Source organism: Drosophila biarmipes, chromosome 2L, assembly GCF_025231255.1.
Source record: "Drosophila biarmipes strain raj3 chromosome 2L, RU_DBia_V1.1, whole genome shotgun sequence".
Lineage (NCBI taxonomy): Eukaryota > Metazoa > Arthropoda > Insecta > Diptera > Drosophilidae > Drosophila > Drosophila biarmipes.
In genome coordinates, this window is record NC_066612.1 from 21,263,908 (window position 1) to 21,287,314 (window position 23,407).

The 23,407-nt window shown below is 38.9% G+C and overlaps 1 protein-coding gene across 2 annotated transcripts in view; it reads left to right on the forward strand.

Annotated features, from left to right (window-relative positions):
• The window catches only part of LOC108033732 (CUGBP Elav-like family member 2), a 109,683-nt gene that overhangs the window by 13,485 nt on the left and 72,791 nt on the right, over positions 1-23,407 (forward strand). For both annotated transcript variants that reach the window (XR_007763488.1, XM_044094572.2), the window contains exon 2: positions 20,480-21,389. Coding sequence is in view for 1 of the 2 variants with exons in the window: in XM_044094572.2 (XP_043950507.1) it covers positions 20,698-21,389 (692 nt within the window). In the remaining variant the exon portion in view is untranslated. The remainder of the gene's footprint in view (positions 1-20,479; positions 21,390-23,407) is intronic.

Consider the following 23,407-nt stretch of genomic DNA (forward strand, 5'->3'; position numbering starts at 1 on the left):
CTCTGCGTGAGTGTGCGAAATTCAATTTGACAATTTCGCCGAATCTGGTGCCGAAGCGAAGGCAGTATTTAGTATAAATCGTGCTTTCAAACGGTGCGGATGTCCTGATCAGCGGCGTTATCCCTCGTCGTTCGTCCTCGTCGATTGTCGTTAGCCGTTGTCGTTACCGCTATCGCGTCCGGACGCTTTGAGCGAGTGTGTGCCCTTTTAAGTAGGCAATACTCTTTTTGTAAAACTCTTACTTAACTCTGCAATTAACCCAAAGAATTACCAACGAGGAGCCGCCGGTCTTCTTTAATTATTTATTTTCGGTCCTCGCTCTGTCATTCGGTAAAGTGTACAATTAGGTGCGCCGAGGAAAATTCAATCAGTCAAAGTGGAAAATAAATCTATGTGAAAAAGTGTGTGTGCAATAAAGAAGGGACAGGCTCAAATGATAACAGTCGCAATCAAAGGCTTTCAGTTGGCCTTTGTCCTTTGTTGATTTCGCCGGGAATTCGATTTTCACTGTTGCCTCTTGTAAATTACAGTGCAATCAAAGTAAGAAATCTACTATATTTAAGATGATATAAACAGGGTATTCTTACATATAAAAGGACTTGTAATGTGGGGAGTGCGTGGTGTGAGTGTGTAACCATGTATCACAAAAGTAGTAGAAAACTAAAAACAATTATTATTAAATAACTTGTTTACCTATTTGACTACTTTTGAGTGCAATGTTGAATTAATTATTTTAAAATGCAGTTGATGCCGCATGAATGCGAAAGACACTCAATAGTAATATTAAGATATTTTTTTGGTAGACAATTTAATGGTAAATTTATAATTTTGGCCGCTTTCTAAAATTGACTTTTGCATTACGGTAGAGTGATGTTGTAAGGATATTAATTTTCAGAAAGGCAATTGAAAGCTCAATTAATAACTTTTGCCGTTGGCTTTCTAAAGTGAAATTTTGCATTACGGTCAAGTCGCTTAGTCGTATGTAGCTACATGCCACTGTAGCTGCCTGCTGTGTGTCAACGTGTTAAATGCAAATGAGTTTTGTGGCTGGTTTCTCTCTCGCCTTTTTTGACTGTTAAGCTTTATCAATGGGCAACAACAATTACACATTGTTACGTCTTTAGATTGTGTCTTGCTCACTCCCTCCCCCTATAGATGTGTGTGTTGTGTGTGTTTGCATACCGGAAATGCAAAACTTCAGCAACAGCAATGGCAGCTGCCTTGACTGCCTTTCTCCATTTTCCGCCCTTCCGTTTGCCATCTCCCTCGCTTTTCGCACACTCACACGTCGCGCGTCTGTTTTGCAATTGCAATTTCCATTTCCGTTACAGTGGTTGCCAGGCTATGGAAAACTAAAGTTTGGGGCACTTGGAAGATTATTACAAAAAAAATATATTGGGAAATGGTTTTGTTTATTGAAAAGCACGCAGTTATCTTTGGTCCAAAGCAATGGGTTAAATTGATTATTTGGTATGAGTAATTGCTTCTCGCCTAGTTCTGCTTGGGAAATAAGCTCAGTTCAGTAAGCTGTCGTTCAAATAACAATATTACCTAACTTAGTCGGCTTACAAAATTTAGAAAATAATTTAAAACAGGCTGTTTTTATTTTTTATATTTTCTAACTGAGTACTTACATATAAAATATAAATAAAAAGCAACAGACATTGAATTAAATTGGGGAATACAATTTTATGTTTCTTTTGTTGCATATCCGGCAATGGCTTCTGCCCCGGTAAACAACAACAGCTGAGCCATCATAAATTTTTAATTCCATTTCGCCTTTGTATATTTGCTGCTGGCTCAATTATAGTACATTACAGTGCCCGCCGCCTTTGTTAAATTCAAAACGACCATTGTTGTTGCTGTGGCCGTCATTTTAAGTGCTCTCGGCCGCCGCCATTTTGTGTGTTTGTGTAAATATTTAATTGATTTTTAATATGCGCAATGCATATTTGATAAGTGTTTTGATTTCTTCAGGGCACCAGCTGGCGCCTCCTGGCTGAGAAAAGCGAGTATGCGCGGGGTGTGCGATGGTTGGCAAAGTGAATTTCGTTTTTATTGCCTGTGCATAATTTGTGAGTGTTTTTGTTATCTGGCTGGTCCGGAGCCAGGCAATTTAATTCCCAATTTAAAACTAAAACGATGTGAAAATGGTTCGTTTAAATACAATTTTAATCTAAATATTATAATCGTTTGAGAAGCTTACCAATGCTTGCACTTAATACCAAAAGTCAACTCAATTTTAGAATATTTTCGCGTTTTTTGATTTCAAAATGTACTGCCAATAAATTTTGTTTTTAAATGTATCCATTTCATTTCAATTAAAAAAACCGTACAAGTTTGAACCATTGAAAAATTCCAAAAGAAATTAAACTAATTGCTTTAAATTGACGAAAGTGGAGAACAAATAACTACCATGCATGATTCAAGTTAAACATTGCACAACGATTTTTAATGCAACTTTTCACCCGAGCCAAGTGCGCTTAAAAAGTATTGTATAAATGTTAGACCGCAAAATTTAAATTGCCAATTGTTGGCCGCAAGCGCGGGAACAAACAGCGGCAGAAATCAACAAAAACGAAAATTCGTCGCAAATCACGTGCCGACGCGGTTGCCTAGCGGAAATAAACGCGAGTGCGTTTCCTTGCTGGCGTTTTTTCACGCGTCGCCTGCTGACAGCAAAAGACAGAATTCGGCGAAATATAAGAAGAGATAGAGAGGACGCCGGAGAAAGGAAACGGGGTTTTAATTGAAAAACGTGAGGGGTATTTGAAAACGTTCCCAACTGGCCATCTATTTTCCTCAAAAATGTTCTGTTTTCTACCACCAAATAAATTGCACTCTGCATTTTATTTTTATGTGTTGATTTTTCAAATGTGTAAATGTTTGCTATCGTATTTCGCATGTATTTTGACTTTAGGCTAGAAATGGTTGAACAGTATTTGCATAAAGTTGTCAGGCATTTGATTTATAGCATTTAATTAAATCCTTGACATCTGGGGCTGTTTTCTAATTCTAAGGTGGAGCAGAGAGCGGTATGCTATGACATGGAGGAGGAAGGAATGGTTCTGGGTGAAGTGAATCCTCTTTATTTTAGCTGTCTGACTTAAATTTTGGTATCAAAACATTTGTATTCATAATGTCTCCAAAATGCGTGTTTAATTAACCATCCAGGTTTAGCTTCCTCTTTCTGTAATTAAGGTATTATATTGCCAAGTCCACACTGTCGCACATTACTGTACCCAAATATCTCTCTTCTGTCGTTCCTACATGAGAAAATATCTCCTCTTCCTTGATACCCCAAAGGTCTTTTTCTATTCTTTAACCTGAGTTATGAGTGTCATTTATATTCTGAATATAGCATCCCCTACCCACCGAATTCCTACAGCTCTCGAGCTTCAAAGCTCCCTGTCGGTTCAGTGACCTCCCTCAATACCCTCCCCCGAATTAATTTTCCTCCCACAACAAATACCGAAACTCTTTGTGGAAGTCTTGTTTACAAAAGAGCGGGTCAGACCACAAGTTTCAACTTACATTTGCCCATAATTATGCAATTACGCAACCATTTAAATAGAACATCGGACGAATTCAAAGCGAATGAAATACGCAGACGGAAAATCGAAAAGAGGGAAATGAGCTCGGGAGCCAGACTGCCTTTGACGTGACTTGACTATTGCGTTGCCGGTCTGCGGTTGCACTGGCGGAAGGAAGAGGGTAGAACGCTGCCAGACTGACACCAAGTCCCTCCCACAAGGTCCCAAGCGTTCTACCTAACTAATTTGTACTTGCGTGGGTTCGTCGCTCTGCATACATTCTAGAAAGTAAAGCCAATAAAATCGAAAAAGCTCGAAAAACTGAACTGTCCTTGAAAGCCGAAATGAAAATATGTAACAACATGTAATGTTCACAAAGAATAGTCATCTAAGTAAGTTCATTTCTGAGTAAATTATTAAACATTTTTATTTTTATAATTATTTTTATATATAAAAAAGGTCATTTTATTCTAGGTTCGGTAATATAAATAGAACGAAAAATTACTTGTTACTACTAAGGGATATCTTATATGGACAATTAATCTTATAAATCACTAGGATCTTCACAGATTCTTACAAAGACACGAAGCACCTACAATTATACGCTCGGGATGAATCCCTTGATGTCCAATTTTCATAAATATCCTGGCTGCAAAAAGAGACTTAAAAAGTGGATTGAGCATAACTCAATCCACTCGTTCGTTTAGTCATTTGGATTCCCTTTCAATCAGTTTTGTTCACGTCGCTCCGCCAGTCAATCAATCCGTCCTGTTCCATCTGGTGTCCTCCTCCTGCAGTCTTCCATTCCATTCGCTTCGCCCCGCTGCCATGTTGGAGTATCTGTTTAGTAGTGCGCTTAACTTGACTTCCGTTTCCGCTTTGAGCGGCTTCCGTTGAGCGTTATTATCTAACTAACTAGTGGCACTCGTGCGCGTAACGTTCTTTATGTGAGTATCTGTATCTGAATACCCTCCTCGTTGTATCTTTGCATCTCTGGTCGGCGGATCGCAAGTCTCTGTCAGCCACTCTGGGCGACGTCAGTGTTTGAAAAATTTAATTACAAACTCTCTGAGGCATTATTAGAGAGATAACAGGATAATAACGATGGGCAAGGACGTCGTCAGTCGGTAGCTGTGCTCCACTTTTTTCCGTCCTTCCCTGCTTTTTCCCTTGCCTTCCTTGTAGGCCTTCCCCCACCCTCTTCACAGCTTTTGCATGGACATTTTGTTTACTTTTCCTTCCGTCTGCCTTTCAATTAGTTGTTGAGACTAGACTGCACGTGACAAGCCTTTGCTCTTTTATTCCGTCAAAAACTGAACGACACTGGTTTTCGTTATCCCCCGCAAACGTTAATTAAAGACCTGCCTTTATTTTATCACGCAGTTTGCATTGCCAGCTGCATTAATTATGAATTTAAATGTTAAAATATGCCACTGGTTGTGGGTCATCAGTATGCATTTAATTGGCAATCATATTTCAATTAATTGCTTATCAAAAAAACTTAACACCAAAAACAATTTATAGATATGTGATGGTGAAGGCAACATTAATTACTATTAGCGGGGGTAGGCAATATGAATACGAGCTGTCTGAAACCGATACAATTTAATGAAATGGAGATTTTAATTTAGTTCTCAACTAAAAATAACCACCACTTTATATTTACAAATTTACTATTAAACTATAGTTTTTGATTTTAAATTGCTAAATTGCTCTTCTTATATTTTCAGTTTTACGATTAAATAACGTAATAATTATTTACCTATTGAAAGCAGGTGGTTTTATAAAAACATCATCCACACACTTAAAGCTTACATCAATATGAATTAACTTGGCCTGCATTAAGTATACGCACAGTGAACCCTTAATCCATTGGCAACAATTAAAAGCTTTATTTGGGCTCGATGTGAAAAAGTGTGTCACGAGCAGAGTTCAGTTTTTTTGAAAACCTTGCTTTTATTCTTCACTAATTGCCCCGTTCTGTGATGTAAAAAAAGTAATAACAAAAAATATTGAATGGTATCAAAAGTAATTCGCTTGTAAAATATTTTGCTTTGTTTGCCGCCAATAATTGAATCGAAAGCGAAAGGCAGTGGGGAATCCATTTCAATTTATAGTTAATTAATATATGGCAATGAATAAACGCTCACTCAATGCAAATGAAAACATTTTTGTTCAACTTTTGTGCATTCCAGGCTAAGCCTGTAAATTGTTTAACAATAAGCGAAGCAAAAACATTCGATTGTGCCGGCTGCGGGAAAGCTGCATTCAGGTTAAGCCCTTGTTATAAAAATTGAAATAAAATAAATCGGTAACTACTCTGTCCTGAAAGTCGGCAGGAAATAGTTGTTGACTGCTGCTGTTCGATTGAAAATGGATGGTCATTTTTCTATTAATAAAAACACAGAAAGTCCGCAAAAAACCATTTAGGTCCTCAATATAACGTAAGATCTAATTCCTAATTAACTTGTTAAGCCAAGCAAATCTCAGCAGTCAGCTGAAATAAGAACAGCGGCAGGATTTTATTTGTCTTAAAATAAGATATGTAAAAAAGGTAAACCAGCGAAAACAAAAACTTGGCAGGAAAAACAAGACACAAGAAGTTAAACAGAAAGCCAGAGACAAAGGAAAACAAAATGAGAAAAAGACGGGGGCTCTCTCCTACTAATTGTTTAAGTATTAGCTAAACTCCGTGGCATTAAGTCAACTCCGGGGTAAGGCAGAAATTTAATTAAAAAAGTTATTTCGGTCCGAATTTAAAAATTCATTTTCTTCTCTTTCCAACCCGATGGAAAACCATTTTGTGTACTATGAAAACTGTTTGACCAGCTGGCACAAATGAATGGTGGAAAGGGAAAATTGGCCCGAAAACCGTATATATGTAAACAGGGTATATGGCTGGTCCCGACAGTAAACAAATTAGCTCCAGTTCGCAGGCGTAAAGGAAATGTATTGAATATATGCCAGCGTCAGCTGACGCCTCGACAACAACAAAGAAATATGCAGAAAACTCAACCGCAATGCAAAGCATAAAAAATGCAGTGGAATCGCCAGTAAATTGTGCAACATCTGAGCCAAATAAATAACGGTAACAATGTGGGCTTAAAACTGAGCTTAACGGATGGCAGAACCCAATTTCCTGAAAAGTGGGATAACCGAAATTGGCAATACATATAAAATTGACTTTCTTAAATTTACTATACATTATATTTTGTTTTTTTATTGTCATAGTTAAAAAAAAAACCATTTATATTAAACTGGAAAGTCTGCACTTAGTAGTATTAGGATTGCGTTTCGTATACAAAGTACATTTTTTTGGGGTTACTAAAATTTATTAAGCACAGAAATTTACGTAGTTTGGTAATGTATGAGTGAAAACTTTTTGTTAATGTCGATATTTGTTATTAGTTTTAAAATTATTTTATATATGTAAAAGTTATGATCCTATTTCATCGGAATTAACTTTATTGGGCATTAACCTTTAAATGGATTCATTGCTCCTGATGACCATCGCCTGATGTATGGAAATTTTTTAGTGCCATTTCGGAAGTGATTTACTGCTGCCCTCAGGAAAAACCTTCTTCTAGTTACTCCGACTCTCTAAAACCATTTTGATCCCAATTTTGTAAAAGCATTAACATAATCTTTATGGCCTCTACTCGCATTGCTTCCCCTTTTTATGTGTGTGTGCGGCCAATTAAACCCGGGCATATAAATAAAATAAACAATTTCTGCAAACAAAAAAGAAAGGCAGAGAAGGGAGCTCACAAAATTTGAACATAAAATGAGCAATTTCCATGAAAATGTTAAGAAAAATGTGGCAAACATTTATTGTTGAAGGAGAAGGAAGAGCGAAAGCATATGGAGCGTAATTTAGAGGGGGCAAAAGGAGAGAGACATCATTTAAGTGCCGCCTTTTGTTATGCACAGAGAAAAAATTGCGAAAAATATGTATTTCCTTGTCCGCAGCCCCCCTTTTTCACTTCAGCACTCGGAAACAGGAGTAAACACATGTCTGCTGAAGCGCATCAAATAACTGAAAGGACGCAGGGCTCAAACACACTCACAAAGGCCACTAAAATATTATATCTAATAAACCAAAAAGGTTTGGGGCGAGGAACGAGATGAGAAATACATAAAAGAGAGAACAATAACAAAAGACATCAATCATAAGTCAGTGGGTACACGTCTACAAAATCTTTCTCCCCCGACTTTCGTGTGTTTATGTATATTTCTAGAGACGCAGTGAAAAATGTTCCCAGCCAAATGTCCATTGACATTGGAGTCTGTTTGTTTTTCCATGGAACATCTTTACCACCTCTGACTCCTCAATCACAGCTTGATCCCTGGCGGCATATGTTCATTAAATTTATTAAATTACGGACACACGCAGCACACGGGATATGTGTGTGTTTAGACCCCCTCCATATGGTCATGGCAGATGTTCAGATGTTCAGACATTGAGAGCATTTAATAAAGACATGAGTCGGGGACACATGGCGAAAGCTGTTGCTAAAGATGTGCGCTAATTGGGCTGGGAGCAAACTGGGTGGGGAAATTGCTCCTAACTAAACTTCATTGAATTAGTTGAGAGTTGAAACAGCAGCAGCAGCGACATCGTGTAAAACAAACATCTTGCCAACAGGCAAGGAACAACAGGTTTAATTAAGTCGGATTTTGTCAAGTTTATTATCACTTATATAAAGCAAAGTAGTCAAAAACTTAAATTTATATTTTATTTCTCCGTTTTTTAAAGTTTTTTTAAAACTCATTAAAAAGAACAGTTTTTTTGACCAACCAATCTACAAATAAACAACAGTCAACGTCTTCATTTCTCAATACTTGTTTCGACCTCAATTAATTGTTAATATATACCGAGTAAATAGCGTCATGGCCATAAAGTCGAATTTGAACATAAAATAGCGACGGAGATCTAATCTCTTTCTTCGTCCGAAGGCTGTGGGAGGCATAAAAATGTCCTTGACATAAAGATGTTAGCAGGGCATTTCACTCTCGCATTTTGCACTCCTATCTCCGCTCAGAAGACTTTATTAAGACATTTTACGCTGAACTTTATATGTATAAAAGTAGGGAACCAACGCGTCGCGTCTACTGGCGGCCATAAAGCCAGGCCGAAACGCAGCTGAGTTCCATGCAGAAATTGTGAGATTTATGACAGGAGGCTATATGTAGAGAACATCCACCCACTTGCCCCCCTACCACCCATGGTTTTTCCATGAAAGTGAGGGAGGAGGCAGATAGCAAGAGACAAGGTGACTGCCGCAAGTGCGGTTTAACTGCCAAGCCAGAACCCAGATCCCAGAATCCAGGCCCCGTAACCAGAGCAAACAAAAAACATTTGCCGACTTTTGGGCGTCTGGCGCGGTACAACGTCGGCTTGTGTTGTTTGTGCCGGGCCATAATTGGGCCAAGTTCCCAGGTTCTCTGCGCCTCCTGCAGCACGAAATTTGGTTGAATTTCTGAAGCGAAATCACTGAAAATGTTTCAATTTGGTGGTGGAAAAGTGAAAGGAACTCCAATCGAAGGTGCCAAAACATTTACTGAAAGTATGAAATCTCTTATTAAGGCACCAAAAAGTATGCAGCAATGTGTCTATTGTAAAAAGTACTGCATATTTTTATAAACCTTTTTTCTTTGATTCTTTTCTGGTGGGGTTGACTTTAAGAAATCAGTTGAAATCAGTTACTAACCTTTTATTTCGCTTTTTATTTGATTGCTGGTACGCCCACGTTATGAAAGAGTTGGTCAAGAATTTAGACTGATTTTACTGATGAGTACCTAAATATTATTTGTATTTAAAAGGTAACAGCGCTGTTTCTTGTTTTAAATGGTAGTTAGGTACATGAAACTGATAGTCGAACCATTCGGTTACATTTTGCTGTCTTGTTGTTTCCTGTTTTATTTATAACTTTCCAAACCTTTGATTGATTCTCTAACAATACATCTTTACCATTAAATCAAATGTCAATTAGAAGCTTACAAATATCTAAGAATTTCCTACCAATTTCCTCAATTAAAAATGCATACATTTTCATTGTGCAAAGCTAAATATCGTTTCTACGTACGGTTTTAAAATCGATATATTTTTCCAAATTTTTTCCCCGTTACAATTGTTCTACGCCATTCAAAAGAAATGGTAAAAAGTGTCTGCAAACCAAACAAACGTTCGCCACTTCCGTCGAGGCCGAAATGAGTATTTTAGACAGCGAATGTATGTGTACAGAATATTCTACCATAAATTAAATTCGTTTGGTAAAATGCATAAAACATAAATCAAACCTGAGAGGGGGAAATGCGTATGGGGCGCCTAAACAATGCCTGTCTGTCTGTCAAATGCACTCAGCGCTCGGCGCCGACGAAAATTTAAATGGTCAAAAATATATGGGAAATTAATAAAATATTTAAAATGCACAGTGAGAGACACGAGCAAAACAAAACAACACAATACTATTTCAGCCAGCAATTATAAGCATATTAAACTATTAGGATTGGCATTAGTGTGTGTAAGAGGGTGTGGTGTGTGTACATGTGCGGGCCAAGTGTAGAGGGCAGGGGTTAAAAATCTGGCGCAACTTTATTATGTAGGCGCAAAATTTGCATATCAAAGCTGCTAATAGAGAGACACGGACGGGCCAAACACATGAGTGTGTGTAAGCTCACACACTCGCACACACGCTCGTCAGTCTGTGTGAGTTCATTGTAGTACTGCGTCCTGGCCCTGTGCGTGTGTCTGTGCCATAAATGCGTTATTTATGAGCCGTATTAACAAGCGACAAACGACGGCGACGTCGACAACGACAACATAACTCATACGCACTGTGTTCTGGAGCACATTTATTGTATTCAATTATTGATGTAGTTCAGTTTAGCAAGTGGAGATTGGCCGTGCTTTAATCTCCCGCTCGTTGGGAAGTATATTTGCACGTTTCGCAGATAACTATTAAAGTATTTTAGTTGCACACGGCTTCGTAAAATATTCACGAAAATAAATAGGATATTAATAATAAATGCTAAATGAACGGTTTGCATAAAATCACTGAAACTTATATTTCCTTTTAATTATTTAGCCCGCCTCTGGGATTTAATTTAAAACCTGAAATGTGTTAATTTTAATCTGGTCTTCTGCATTTAAAAGCGACATAATTTAGAGTTTCCCAACGAGTTAATGAATTGATTTAAAGTAAATTTGATGTAAAAACAGAAGCAAAGGTTTCAGCCACGATCTTAAACCTTAAACCTGCTTGCACATTTTTGGCATAAAGATACAAATTGAATTTAAACTTTTAAGGTCTTCAAAAATATGGGCGGTAGACACGTTTAACGTTGGTCGGAAAAGCTTCCTTCTAACTGTTTTTTTTTTTTTTTTATTTTCTACGAATAAAGTGAACCCCTTTAATATACGAATAACGAGTTTAAGAAGTAAACATGGCTGTCCCATTTTAATACGCTTCTTGTGAACTCATTTATTCATTTAATTTTATTTGAATCGTTTGCCAAACTTTCCTGAACGTTATTTACTTAGGGTTAAGAATAATTCGTAAACACAAACCCTGTCAAAATTTAATTTCTTTCCTGCAAAACAATAACCAGGAAAAATCTGCACAATTTAACAAACTTTATTAAATATTCAGTTTTAAAATGGAGAAAAGACCCCTTTTTTATATTCTATAAACATAAAAAGGGAAAATTGCTGATAATTTTTGTTGTTTGTAGACAAACACAAAGGTGAATCACAGATAGAGATACCCTCAGACACAGGAGAAGGTCCCATGACTGGTCAAAGTCACAGGACACCTGCAGATTGTGTAAAAACAAAGGACAACCTTTTTGATAAGCGTGCGACGGTTTGACACAAGGAAGCAAACAAAAATCAGAAGGAAAAAAATATTCAACGCAAGCCAAAAGGATTTTAAATGTATTTTTATTTTGGCACATCCCCATGGTCTTTTTGCTGATTTCGGCCACATTGTCTATTACACACGAATTAACATGAAGCCCAAAAATAAACAACCGCCAGAGTGGGCAAGAGGAAACCCTTCCCCGAGCTATGCAACCCATTCAATCCGTATCTGTATCTCTGCATCCACTCCATGAATATCCTCCACAAAATGTCAACAGCTTTGTGTGCTCCCTGCACCTATTTCCCGCCCCTCGATATCTTTCGTTCCTATTTTTTTGTTTATCAATATGTGTTTTCTTTCTACCGGTTTTGCGTATTTGGTTTGTTTTTGTGTATTTTATGAGCGAATGCTGCACCCAATATTTATTTGACAAAAACCTATGGCAGACCCGATAAGCACACCAGATGCACACATACCGGGTGAAAGATTTAAATGCAGCTTTGTAAATCGAATACTGAGGGAAACCTGTGCTTTTGTGTAGGATATTTTTGAAATTTTAGATGGCGTCCCCGGATAGAAAAACCAGCAGACAGTTGTTTCTTTTGGTTATTTTCTGTGGCTTTCAACTTTTAAGTGTTAGGATTGCATAGAATAAATTCCAATAATTTTAATACTAATGATTTTATTGAACAAATAATATTATATTTAAGAGGATTTCGTTTTGAAGGGGAACACCTTACATTATATATTTTATTATATTTAAGTATTGTTATTCTTTTGGGAACTTTTCGGACATTACCAAGCCCACGATCTGCAGATATGCCACTCTTTATTCAGACCATGCAATGGTCTGTCAACTGTTTTTAATACATCACAATTCTGCCAGAAATGGCTAACGAACTGCATGACAATGTCAAATTTCGAAAGCAACAAACAATAAATTTTCACGAAAATTGACAACATCAAATTGATGGGTCGCAACAATATTTGAAGGGACACACACAAACAGAGAGGATGGAAAACAAACGAACCCAGTTAAAGATAAGAAAAAAACTGGAGCGGGAACAGGAACAGGAGCATCGCGTGTCAGGAAAGATTATGATAGGATATATTATACAACAGGAGCAAACAACAAGAGCGGGAAGTCGGGCAAACAGAATCGAACGTCGCACAATTTGAGTGACATGCCAGCGGAGGACAGCAAAAAAATATCGGAGCTGTGTACGGGAAACTGAAAAAATATATAGTACATTTATTTATGAATTTTTATCAGCAACGACAATACAATATTGTCAAAGTTTATTGCATTTATCAATGCATAATATTCATGGAGGCCTTTTTGCTGCCGCACTCTGGGGAGTCGGGAAACTCTCCGAGTAATTAGTTCAGTTGAGGAGTTTTCCGAACCGAAGCGAAAGCCAGGCAAGTGCCATTTATGAGACCCATCCCCTTAATGTCTGGCTTCTGGCTTGGCAGAACAGGATGCAAATCACTGCGGAGCAATTAAATCGGACCAAAGTCTAGCCGTGCAATATGGTTTCAGGGTTCCTTTCGGTTAATTTGTTATTTAAAGCACTGTCTGTCTGACCTAATAGCTTAAGTTTCAGTAAGTAAAATAACAGAAAGCTAAGCTATGAACCCAAATTAAGAAATACATTTTATTCTATTTTTAAAGTGTATGGGATTCTTAGAATGTATAATTTAAATGGAAGGTTTCTCGCAGTTATTGTTCGAAGTGAAAACCCTGCCTGTTTAAATATTACTCCCCCAACTAATTAAAGCTGACGCAATCCGGAGATAAGAAGAAAGTCGACTGCCGCTCGTTAACTCGCATTATTTCCCCAACCTCAACTGCCGGCAACGAGGCTTCACATAAAAATCAGGGGAATTGGCTCATGTTACGCTTTAATTAGTATTTAATTACTCAATAATGCAAACCACGCGTCGTATGAGCAATATAATTTATTTCGTAGCCCCGATCCGAATGCGGGAGAGAAAGCCGTATAAATTAATAAAACATCAACGGGAGGCCATTAATTTGATTTCGTACAAATATTTTTTGCGTGAGCAGTTGGTCAGAAGTTAAGCGATCCTAACCTCTCCCGTTGAGCAAACACGCAATTGCGGAGGGGCAGAGCTTCCCTCGCTTCCTTCTGGACATGCCAAAAGTCGTAAAAACACAAATCTCGTTGCCAAAGTCGAAAAAGTAAACGCAACACAAATTGATTCGGACATTCCCAAGAACGGGCGAAAAGAGGAACGAAATTTAGTTGTTTCAGCGCTGAAACAAATGGAATTTCTCGAATTAATTAGCAAATGGTGAAGGCAGTTAAATGAGAAATGTGCCGCCAGCTGCGTGTGTGGGTTCCATAAATAACCCCCAAGCCCGGGACATGGGCCCAGTAAAAGGTAGAGCGCCAAGTCTGATATATAGAACTGTTCAGTTTGCGGGGCCTTGGCACGCAACTTTCTGTTCATCGATGGCCAACGTCGAAAGTGTTTTGGCATTTTGCTTTCGGCTCGAAGCATTAAAAAGGTGGACAATGTGTTAATTGCTTTGGACACGTCGTGAAGAAGCGAAGTTTCGAGGGGGATAGAATTAATTGAAGATATTCGAGCCTAAAATGGGGGCCATGCTTTTTCTTAAGAGCGATACCACTAAAAGCATTACATAAAATAAGGAATTCTTTCTAATTTTGAAACTTTCAATTTGTTTTATTTTATATGGCTTTCAAGCAATAAAATCTTTATAACAAACCTGTGCTTTATCCAGAAATATATATAAAGTGGACAAAGTTCTGTAGTATAAAAAAACCAAGTACAAAGATACTATGTAATCCCCTTTTCCATGTCCCTCCCAGAAGCAAACACTTCAGTTTTCATCACCCACTCACAAGAACTGAGGCGCAGAGGGCAACAGCTCATTTTCAATATGAAATTGTCGGACAATTTTTTGGGCTTCCCTTTTTTGCCTACAGTTTTCCGTTCATTTACTTTTACGAGGCATTTGAGATTTGCATAAACAACAAACAGCAGGGTGGCACATGGCCATGGAACAGGAGCGTAGACCTGACACAACAATGGCAGTTCTGTCCACCCAACTCGTGCAAAAAACACCCACCGAAAATTCACCCACACACCATTGCCAATAGAAATTTCATGAGACCAGAGTCTGTTGCTCTGTTTTGGCAATTTTGCAGTTTGCAATTTTTGGTCAAATAGATAACAGAAAATAAATATAAATTATTACAGAGTCGTCGCACTTGTTCCCCAGTTGGTTCGGCGTGAGTGGAAACTGGCTCAGTTACTGTTTTAATATTTATACTGGGTCAGTGCTGTGTCCCAGACTTTGAAAACAAAAATATTATAGGCTACCGGTTACCGTTCACCAGTCAATTTTGTTGCACATACTGAATTTATAGTATATTCTTTGTAATAAAAATGTTGGAAGATGTTCCAAATTACTTTCTCAGTAATATTGTTAATTAATTTTTTCCAGCTTCTGATTTATTTGTATTTGAATTTATAGTATATTCTTTGTAATAAAAATGTTATTTTTACCAACTTCTGTTTTATTTGTATTTGACTTAGTATTATTCAATCTCAAAAACATGAGAATTTTAGTTCCACCTGAAAGCGGCCAATTCAAAAATCTTTCAAAAATTAAAGAGGCTTACTAAGTAGCAAAGAAATTAAAAATATAATAAAAAATAAAAGCAACAAACATTTGTGAAAACAATGCTGCACTCAAAAAAGGTGACAAGTGCAATGCTACGAAAATTGACAGATTAACACCAAGTACAAAAAGAAAAGCAGTCGACGACAGTCGATTGCAGGACACGTCAACAAAGTCACAAAACTGACCAGGAAATTGACCAAGTACTGGCTGAGATAAATAGAAAAAGTGGGAGAACGCAAAGAGGACCAAAAAGTTTAACGCCAAAGTTACCCATTCAAAGAAGGAAGAGAATATTACGGAAATAGGGAAGGTTATAGTCTCAGTCCTTGGGCAAAGTTTCTCGCTAATGAGGGTAAGAGTTTTTCTTATTTTGTGGTGGAAACTTGTAACTTGTCGCACTTCCCGTTTTCCACCATCAGCAATTGCCTCCATTTTTTATATTTAGTTGGCCTAATCAGTTTGGCCGCTTCTTTTTGCGCACTGTTGTTGGTATAAATAATTCATGAGCAAAATATTGGGCCAGCGCCAGAACTTTTAATTAAATCAAAGTTGACTTTAATTAATACTTGAATGGGCTGGGGAAGGTCGAGAGGGTGCTAAACAAAGGCCAGCACAAAAACGCTCTTGAAAAAGCTATTAAGCCTTAAAGTCTAATAAAATAAACAGTAAACACACTTAATGCCTTGATTACCAGCATCAACATGGGGTTCAAAGTCCGTTCCCAAGGACTCGCCGCCGCCCGAGGCAGTCTCAGGCCAAGATGTCCTGTCCAATATGGTTGCCTCGGTGTAGTTTGCTCTCAGATTTATGCCAGACCATCTTGTGCTGACCTCAAAATTTGTGGCCCGGTTGGTTGGGTGGTTTCAATTGGGGCAGGTTTCGCCTTAACTTTGCCAGGAAAACACATGTTCAGCACCAACCACAAGGTACAGTGGAAGGCTCGCTTGGATCGAGAAATTGGTTTAAGCCAGAACTAAACCTACTAGGTTTCGTAAGAAACTTTTTTATAAATTCGAAATTGGGTCTCCCCGATTTTCCCTATAGGGAATAGTTTCTTACGAAAGTTTAGTTCCGGTTAAAACAATTTCTTGATCTTCTAATATAGACTTCTATGTAACAGCATTTTAACGTTCGAGTTTTTATGAAATACAGACATACAACATATTTTCCAGAATATACAAAATATAATTTTTGAACCACTTAAAGAATCTTACGAATACTTTCATTTTAATTCGCTTATCCAGCTTGAGAAAATCAGGAAGGAGGAATTTATGTCTGGAACCGCCCACAAGAAGTTGCCACTTTGTTGTTCTGTTCCGTCGAGTTTTGGGTCGTTACAGCAGCAGCATGAAGTAAATTTATAGCAAATGATGTGGCTGCTCCTCGGCTCCTTGTGGCTGGGTGTCTTAAAGTAAAATATTGACAGTTTGAGTCGAAGCAAGTGTAGCATAAACTGCTGTCAGGGCCACAAAAAGTTTTCTATTCCCATTTTTTCGGGGGCAGGACCTCCGAACGACGTCTTGTAGGAGAAGCAACAAGCATAGCAGAAAGTAATTGCTTTCTCCCGCTCATCGTGACTTTGGCTTGTTGCGGTTAAGACATTCTTCCCTATAACCAACAACGAAGGCAGCAATTGTGTGCGACGTTTAATTTCAAAGCTTCAAGCTTTTCTTGGAAATATTTAAAGGCCGAGGAAAATCCGTTTAATTTATGTGCGAGAAATCTGAGTATTGGTGTTTCTAGGCCGGCCTGAGATGCTTAATTAGATACTCGATTCATTTACATTTGCATTGCTCTGGCCCCGAGCACACATCCATAAATGTCTAATCATTTTAGCCCTGTGTTTGCATTGTTTATTAAATTGTCAGCTGACAATTTATGCCAGTGTCTTGGGGCGGCTCGTTGGGTTTCTATATCCTGCTCAGGATTATATTTTGTGGAGTGACACAATATTTGTATTCGCCGCATCAAACGATTCATTTGATTCAATGCTGGCCGAAAGGAATATTTGCACCAGCTTGGCATCATAATGGAAAATAATGCTATGGAAATTGTGCTTAAGATACAGATGATAATCGAATATTGGTTACATATTTATTCATGGAACAAGGACAGGTCTTTGGAAAGTAAAACGACCAAAGTGGTTTAATATGGGGAAATAATTAGTGTACACATCGAACAAAATCTACCATACATATTTAGTGAAATATATTATTACACTAAGAGAACACAACATACAACTTCTTCTTCTATTTTTTCCTCGTCATACAATCTCAATTCGAATTGCTTGGTTTTCCATCTTTCACTGAGAGCCGCAGAACAACGGAGATTCCTTTTATAGCGCTCAATATTTTCTAAGTTACTCGCAGTTACTCGGATGGCTGGGAAAATCTCATTATTTTCTTTTTATTTGTGTCCCTGCAGTGAGAAATCCGCATTCAATGTGTCTCCTTCGTCTTTCTTTCTGGCTGGGTGTTAAAAAGCTTTGCAGTTGCCGCTTATCAACTTTTTTCCACTTATATATCCTATCTCTCTGCGACGGAGAGCATATTCATTTTCCTCTTGCCAGCTCGCTTTATTTATTTTTCGCCAAAGGATTTATGTTTTTGGGTTATGACGCGCTTGTCTTTGATGCTCAGAAAGAGCGAGAGTTTTCTCGTCTAGCGCAATTTTTTCTTAATTTTTTTTTTAATTTTTCGCGCACATCTCCCTTGCTTTTCCGTTTGTTAGTTTTGATAACGCACAGAGTGAGCTCGCCTTTTCAAATTCTATTATACCGTGGCTAATGAAAAGGACAAAAAGGAGCTGACTTCCAACTGTCTGGCTCCTTCGCCTTGCGGCTGTGGGTTGAGCTTGATGTCCTTTGAATGCAATTAGCTGCATGGCTAATTAAGTTGCTGAATTCTTTTTTAAAGCGAATTTCATTGGAAAATAATGAAAGCTAATTTGTGTCATTTATTCATGAATTTTTGCAGAAAATGTATATATTAATAATGATATATAATATTTTATATTATATAACAACATTTTACATTTAAATTACTAACTCGCTTTTAAGATATGATTATTTTTATGCTTCGAAAATGTTTCTACTAGGGTTGTAAAATCATCGATTATAGACACTATGTCGATGTTTTAGGCCATCGATGGTGGTCATAATCGATACTATCGGTAATGGTTCGCATTTAGCCGAAACTCTTCAATTCTGAAACACTTTGTTTTTGTTCTTGTTTTTCGCTTGCTGAACTTTCTGGCCGACAACTTAATCTCTTTGTAAAATAGTCGGATATATTTAATAGACGCATTTTGAATATACGTGCCGTCTAATAGGTAATATTAACTTATTTAAAATCATTTAAACAATGAAAAAATTAATTAAGTTAAAATTAAAAACAACATCATTCTTGTGCTATTTTGTATATTTTTAATGTCGATCTACTGCCTACATTACTAAACTACTAATATAATGCATTCCATTAGATATAGTCAATAATAATCACTTACTTTGATCCTTCTTTAACTTTGTAGAGTTGCAGTGTGTCCATAATTTCTCAGAAATTAATTTTTTTTTAAAGATAGTATTGATGGGGGGCCCAAGCCACAAATGTAGCTTAATTCTTCGACCATCCAAAAGTTTAACAACCGGCAGAATAATAATACTCAACTAATGTTTTAATGGTATCTTTTTTTTTACGTCCCTTTAGTGACTTAAATTAAACTTTAAACAGAGTGGCAAACCCGCCTCCTCCTTGCTAATTACATGCCTCAAGAATTTTTCTTTCCGTTTATGTCGCTGCAAAGACATCCTGTGTGGGCAAACATCCTGGAAAGCATTTAGGAAAGCCCTCCTACCACCAACCCCGATCCTTCTGTTCCTGCAACCTCCCCTGCAATCTCATTCTGTTTCCCATTTGCGGCTGGGACTACTTTGATAGCCGAGACTTGCTCTGTATCTGCAATAATATAATGCCATGTAATAAGGAAGTAACATTTACAAAAGCCAAATGCTTGCAACACAGCCGAACAAACACAGATACAAACGTACGTACTAGGTTTTAGACGCATTTGTGTGTGTGTGCTTATGGAAAAGCGGTCGACGCGTGTAAATTGCAAAGAGTAAAATCTTGTAAAAGGCAAATTCCTTTCAAATGCAACCATTGCGCCGGATAGAGAAAAGGATGTGGCAGGGAGAACTACTTAAAGTTGCAAGGCACTACAAAAAGGGAGGGAGAAGTGCTGGATCCTGGGAGCAGGAGATGTGGTGAAGTTTGCACGGCGCATTCAAGTTGACTTTTATAGTATGTCATACAACAAACACCGAGAAGGATATCACCCCTCCACCCACTTTGCAACACCACCCCCTCAATCATCGCCGGTAACAGATACTAAGCAAACTTTGTAGTTTTTTGCAGATACAAAAACCCGACAGCCTCAACAACAACAAGGGACTTTTGTTGTAAGCTGCAAATTTGATTGAAGATATTTCAGGTGTTGAGTAGGGACTCTAAGACTGCGGGATATATGGAAGTGCAGCAGCCACTGTGCTTGCCAGGATGAAGTGCGGTCAACTTGTTTGCCCAAGAAAGAGCTCCGTCTTCTTTATTAAAATTTACTAGTCCTTCACTGACTACATAGAATTGTTATCTCAACTAATTTTGAGGCCCTTAGATTTACTGGATTCCTTGTTCCAAGTGGCTTGTTTTTCAATATTTCGCAGATGTTATACAGTTTTTGATCGGTACATAGAAAAAAGCTTACATAAAATAATTTACGTGTCCCTTATTTTATAGAACAATTAACAATAAACTGATAAATGAATATTTATTTTGAGCAAGGGGGAAACTAATGGCACAGAGTGCTCTGCTTGATATATAAAGGTATAACTTTAGCATTCCTCTTGATTTTCTTCATTTGAATGTCCCCCAATTATTTTGACCACAGACGCTGGGCGACTCTTGCCCCTCGAGATGTTTGTGCTTGTGGGGGTGGTGATGTGGAGGCGGGGTGGACAACAGAGCACACAATGTGAGTGGCAACCACTCCACCGCCGCTGCATGCATCCTCTCATCCCCAAAACCCCCTTTGCCTTTCAAGCTGGTCCTTTCTAGCTCAAGTGTTTGCATTTTACGACCACAGACAGACGGACGGACACAGACGCCGAACACACACTCCACGGGTGCTTGTGTGGGTGGGCAAGTGTGTGCGAGAGTGTGTGAGCTGGTTCTTTATTTTCGAGTTTGTGAGCTTAAGTGAAATGTAGCTGACCTAAGCTAGGAAGCAAACAGGGGATAAATTGCATGCCCGGCTGCCTCAAGGTAGCATCCACTCATTTATCTACCTTAACTAATAAATATTCATTAAAACTTACTAATCCATTGCAATCTGCCTCCCAACTTCTCCTTCAGGCAAATTATAGGCAATAGTTAAACAAATAAATATAAACAAGCAAAGTAAAAAGACCCAAGACCAAGAAGAGCGAAGGAAGGCCGACAGCAGTGAATCGAGCCGGGGCAAAGGGAATACGGTCGAGGACTCATCTGTATGTCAGCAAAATACCCACCAACTGGCCTAAGGACACAGATTGACTAACGCGTATTCTGATCAGTCAGAGGATCCAATAAAGATGCTGAGCTCGCTAGACGCGCTGGCCGGCAAAATAGCCACTGCCACGCCCGGAACGGGGGCGGTGTCGGCGGACAGCAAGAACACACAGTCGCTGCACCATCACCACCGTCTGGACTACGACTACTCGGCTGTCGAGATCGAGCCGCCGGCGGAGCAGCTGGCCAACTCCCCGAGGAGCGAGCGGGAGCGACTGCAGCAGGCCCAGCAGGCCTACGAGCAACAGGCCCAGGCGGAACTGGAGTTCGGCCTGGCCGAGGTGGACGCCAAGCTGACGCAGCTGAAGAGCAGCCACGGCCTGCAGCACCCCCACAATCACAGTCACCACCAGCTGCAACGCCACCCGCACCACCAGCTGCACCACCATCAGCCGCCCCACCACAACCACCACCACCACCATCCCTACCAGAGACCCAGACCCACGTCGCCCCCGCATCAGCAGCAGCAGTCGTCCTCCTACCAGCAGCAACTTTCCCAGCTGGCCGCTCTGCAGGATCATCACGATCTGCTGCAGTCCCAGCAGGAGCTCTTCCACAAGCAGTTGGCCAATATGCAGGAGTACCAGCGGGAAAGGGAGCGGGAGCGGGAGCGGGAAAGGGAGCGGGAACGGGAGCGGGACAGGGATCGCAGCAGCTTTATCGATAACAGCGACTACGACTCGCAGCCGGAGTTCAAAATTTGCCTGAGGGATAGGTGAGTGTGCGAGTGACGACATACCGATCCATTCCGGAACCAAAATCCACTCACACTGGCCTCTAACCAAATGCTAACAATATTTTTTTGATGTTCATTATAGTTTACTTAACAAAGTGGCTTTTAATTTAACACATGCAAATAACTTTTTCTGTTCACTCATTCTTATTTGTGACTTATGTTAGCCAGAACAAAGATAAATAGGATTGCACAGCCTTCACCACAAATCAGGATTACTTCTAAATTTATTTTTATTTTATTGACCAAAGTACCTTTAGTGCAAAAAGCTAACGAAGTAAAATAAATAACCATGATATTTTCTATAAAAGCTTCCCGCAATCATCACCCATTTTTTCGCTTTTTAGTTTTTTGCATTAAATCACAAATCATATTTTTCACTTTCCTTCCTAAGAAATTATAATAACTGCATTTGTAATCAACTCCCTTCTAGTTTTTACTCGGCAAATGGTGGCCTGCCATTGCATGTTTGCGTGCACCAAAGAATGCTTTTTAAAGTCCAACTTAATTCATTAGCAGAAATCGGCAAGAAGCCATATAATTATAGCAATGGAATTGCATTCACAACCGGTGGTTTACCGCATACATGGAAAATCCATTAAAATCTTCATTTATTCGGGTTAATTCATAAATAAGCACTGGAAGTAAGGATAGCAAATGATGATAAAAGCATGGAAATATGTTGGGTGTTCAATTTCTGTATGATTTTAAAACATGATTATTATTTACCCATTCAAAGGATTGACAATTCTCTGTATCTGGCCGAACAAATTAACAAGAGAAGATCGTTGTTTTCTGCCCGTTTCCATCTCGTTTTTCTTTTCTGTGCTGTCATGTTGTTCTGTACCCTCAGTGTAAACACGCCAGGAAATCAAAACCCGAAAGCACGCACCTCGGCAACGCCTCCGAGCATGTGCATGCAGCGCGAGTCCCAAAAACAAACCAAAAATAATAAAAACATTTGTAATTTTTGGCCAAACGAAAATGTCACGTGACAAATTGCTGCTGGGCGAGAATGTGCTTAAGTTGAGGGAAGTAGTAAAGTGTCTGGGGTAAGGAAAATCGAGTTTTCCAAGCACATGCTCGACACGAACCCCGCCTTACACCCGCAGACACACGACAGGCGGCTTTATTATTCACATTTGTTTGGTCTTAACTAATTTAATGTGTAATATCATTTGACATATTGTTTCATGTTTCTGCCTTTGATTTGTGGCCCCGTAAAGGGCTTCTCGGTATTTGCTCGGGCCCCTTTCCCATGCCCACCCTGTCTGGGTTATCACACATGCAAATAGTTGGCGCCTAAGGGAGGCGCCGTTTTGACAGTTACCACCTATACGAAAAAGCCTCTAGGACTTTATTTATACGTGGAAATGGGAATGGCGTAGCGATGGCAAACTGGCAAGATTTTCTCAATGCTCTATTAAAGGTGCAAAATGTCTCAGGTTTGTTTCCCAAACTTAAGGATTGTTGGCTCCTCCTAAGATAGGTTTTAGGCATAAGAAAAACGTACTGTAGTGCGACCCTCGCCGGGTCATAACTTCAAACTTAACATTACTTGATTTTGTTATACAAAAATTTGGCCAAATATAAACATTTATTTATCTTGTGGCTCAAGAAAGGAATATTTTGCATTTCCATACTTCCATCCCTAATTTCTTGCAGAGAAAGGCAAACACTGCGTAAATTTTTTACAACACACTGAGTATGACATTTTATGTTTACTGCCCTGGCAATTTACAACTTTGGCTGCTATTTTCGTGGCTCCCCTTCTTCTAGGCATTTTATGGCTATTTTAAAAAGCTTTGGCATTTGCGTGCCTGCAATTGTGGCTAAGTAAAATGGCGAAATACCAAATCGTTCATTGACTTTTAAGCGCGTGTTGCAATGCAATTAGCTCGGGGTAAATGTAATGTTGCATTTGCATGTGATATTCAATTAGTTGGGCTGTGGGTGGGGTGCTTCAGATGAGGCAGATGATAAAACAAATCGTCATCGGT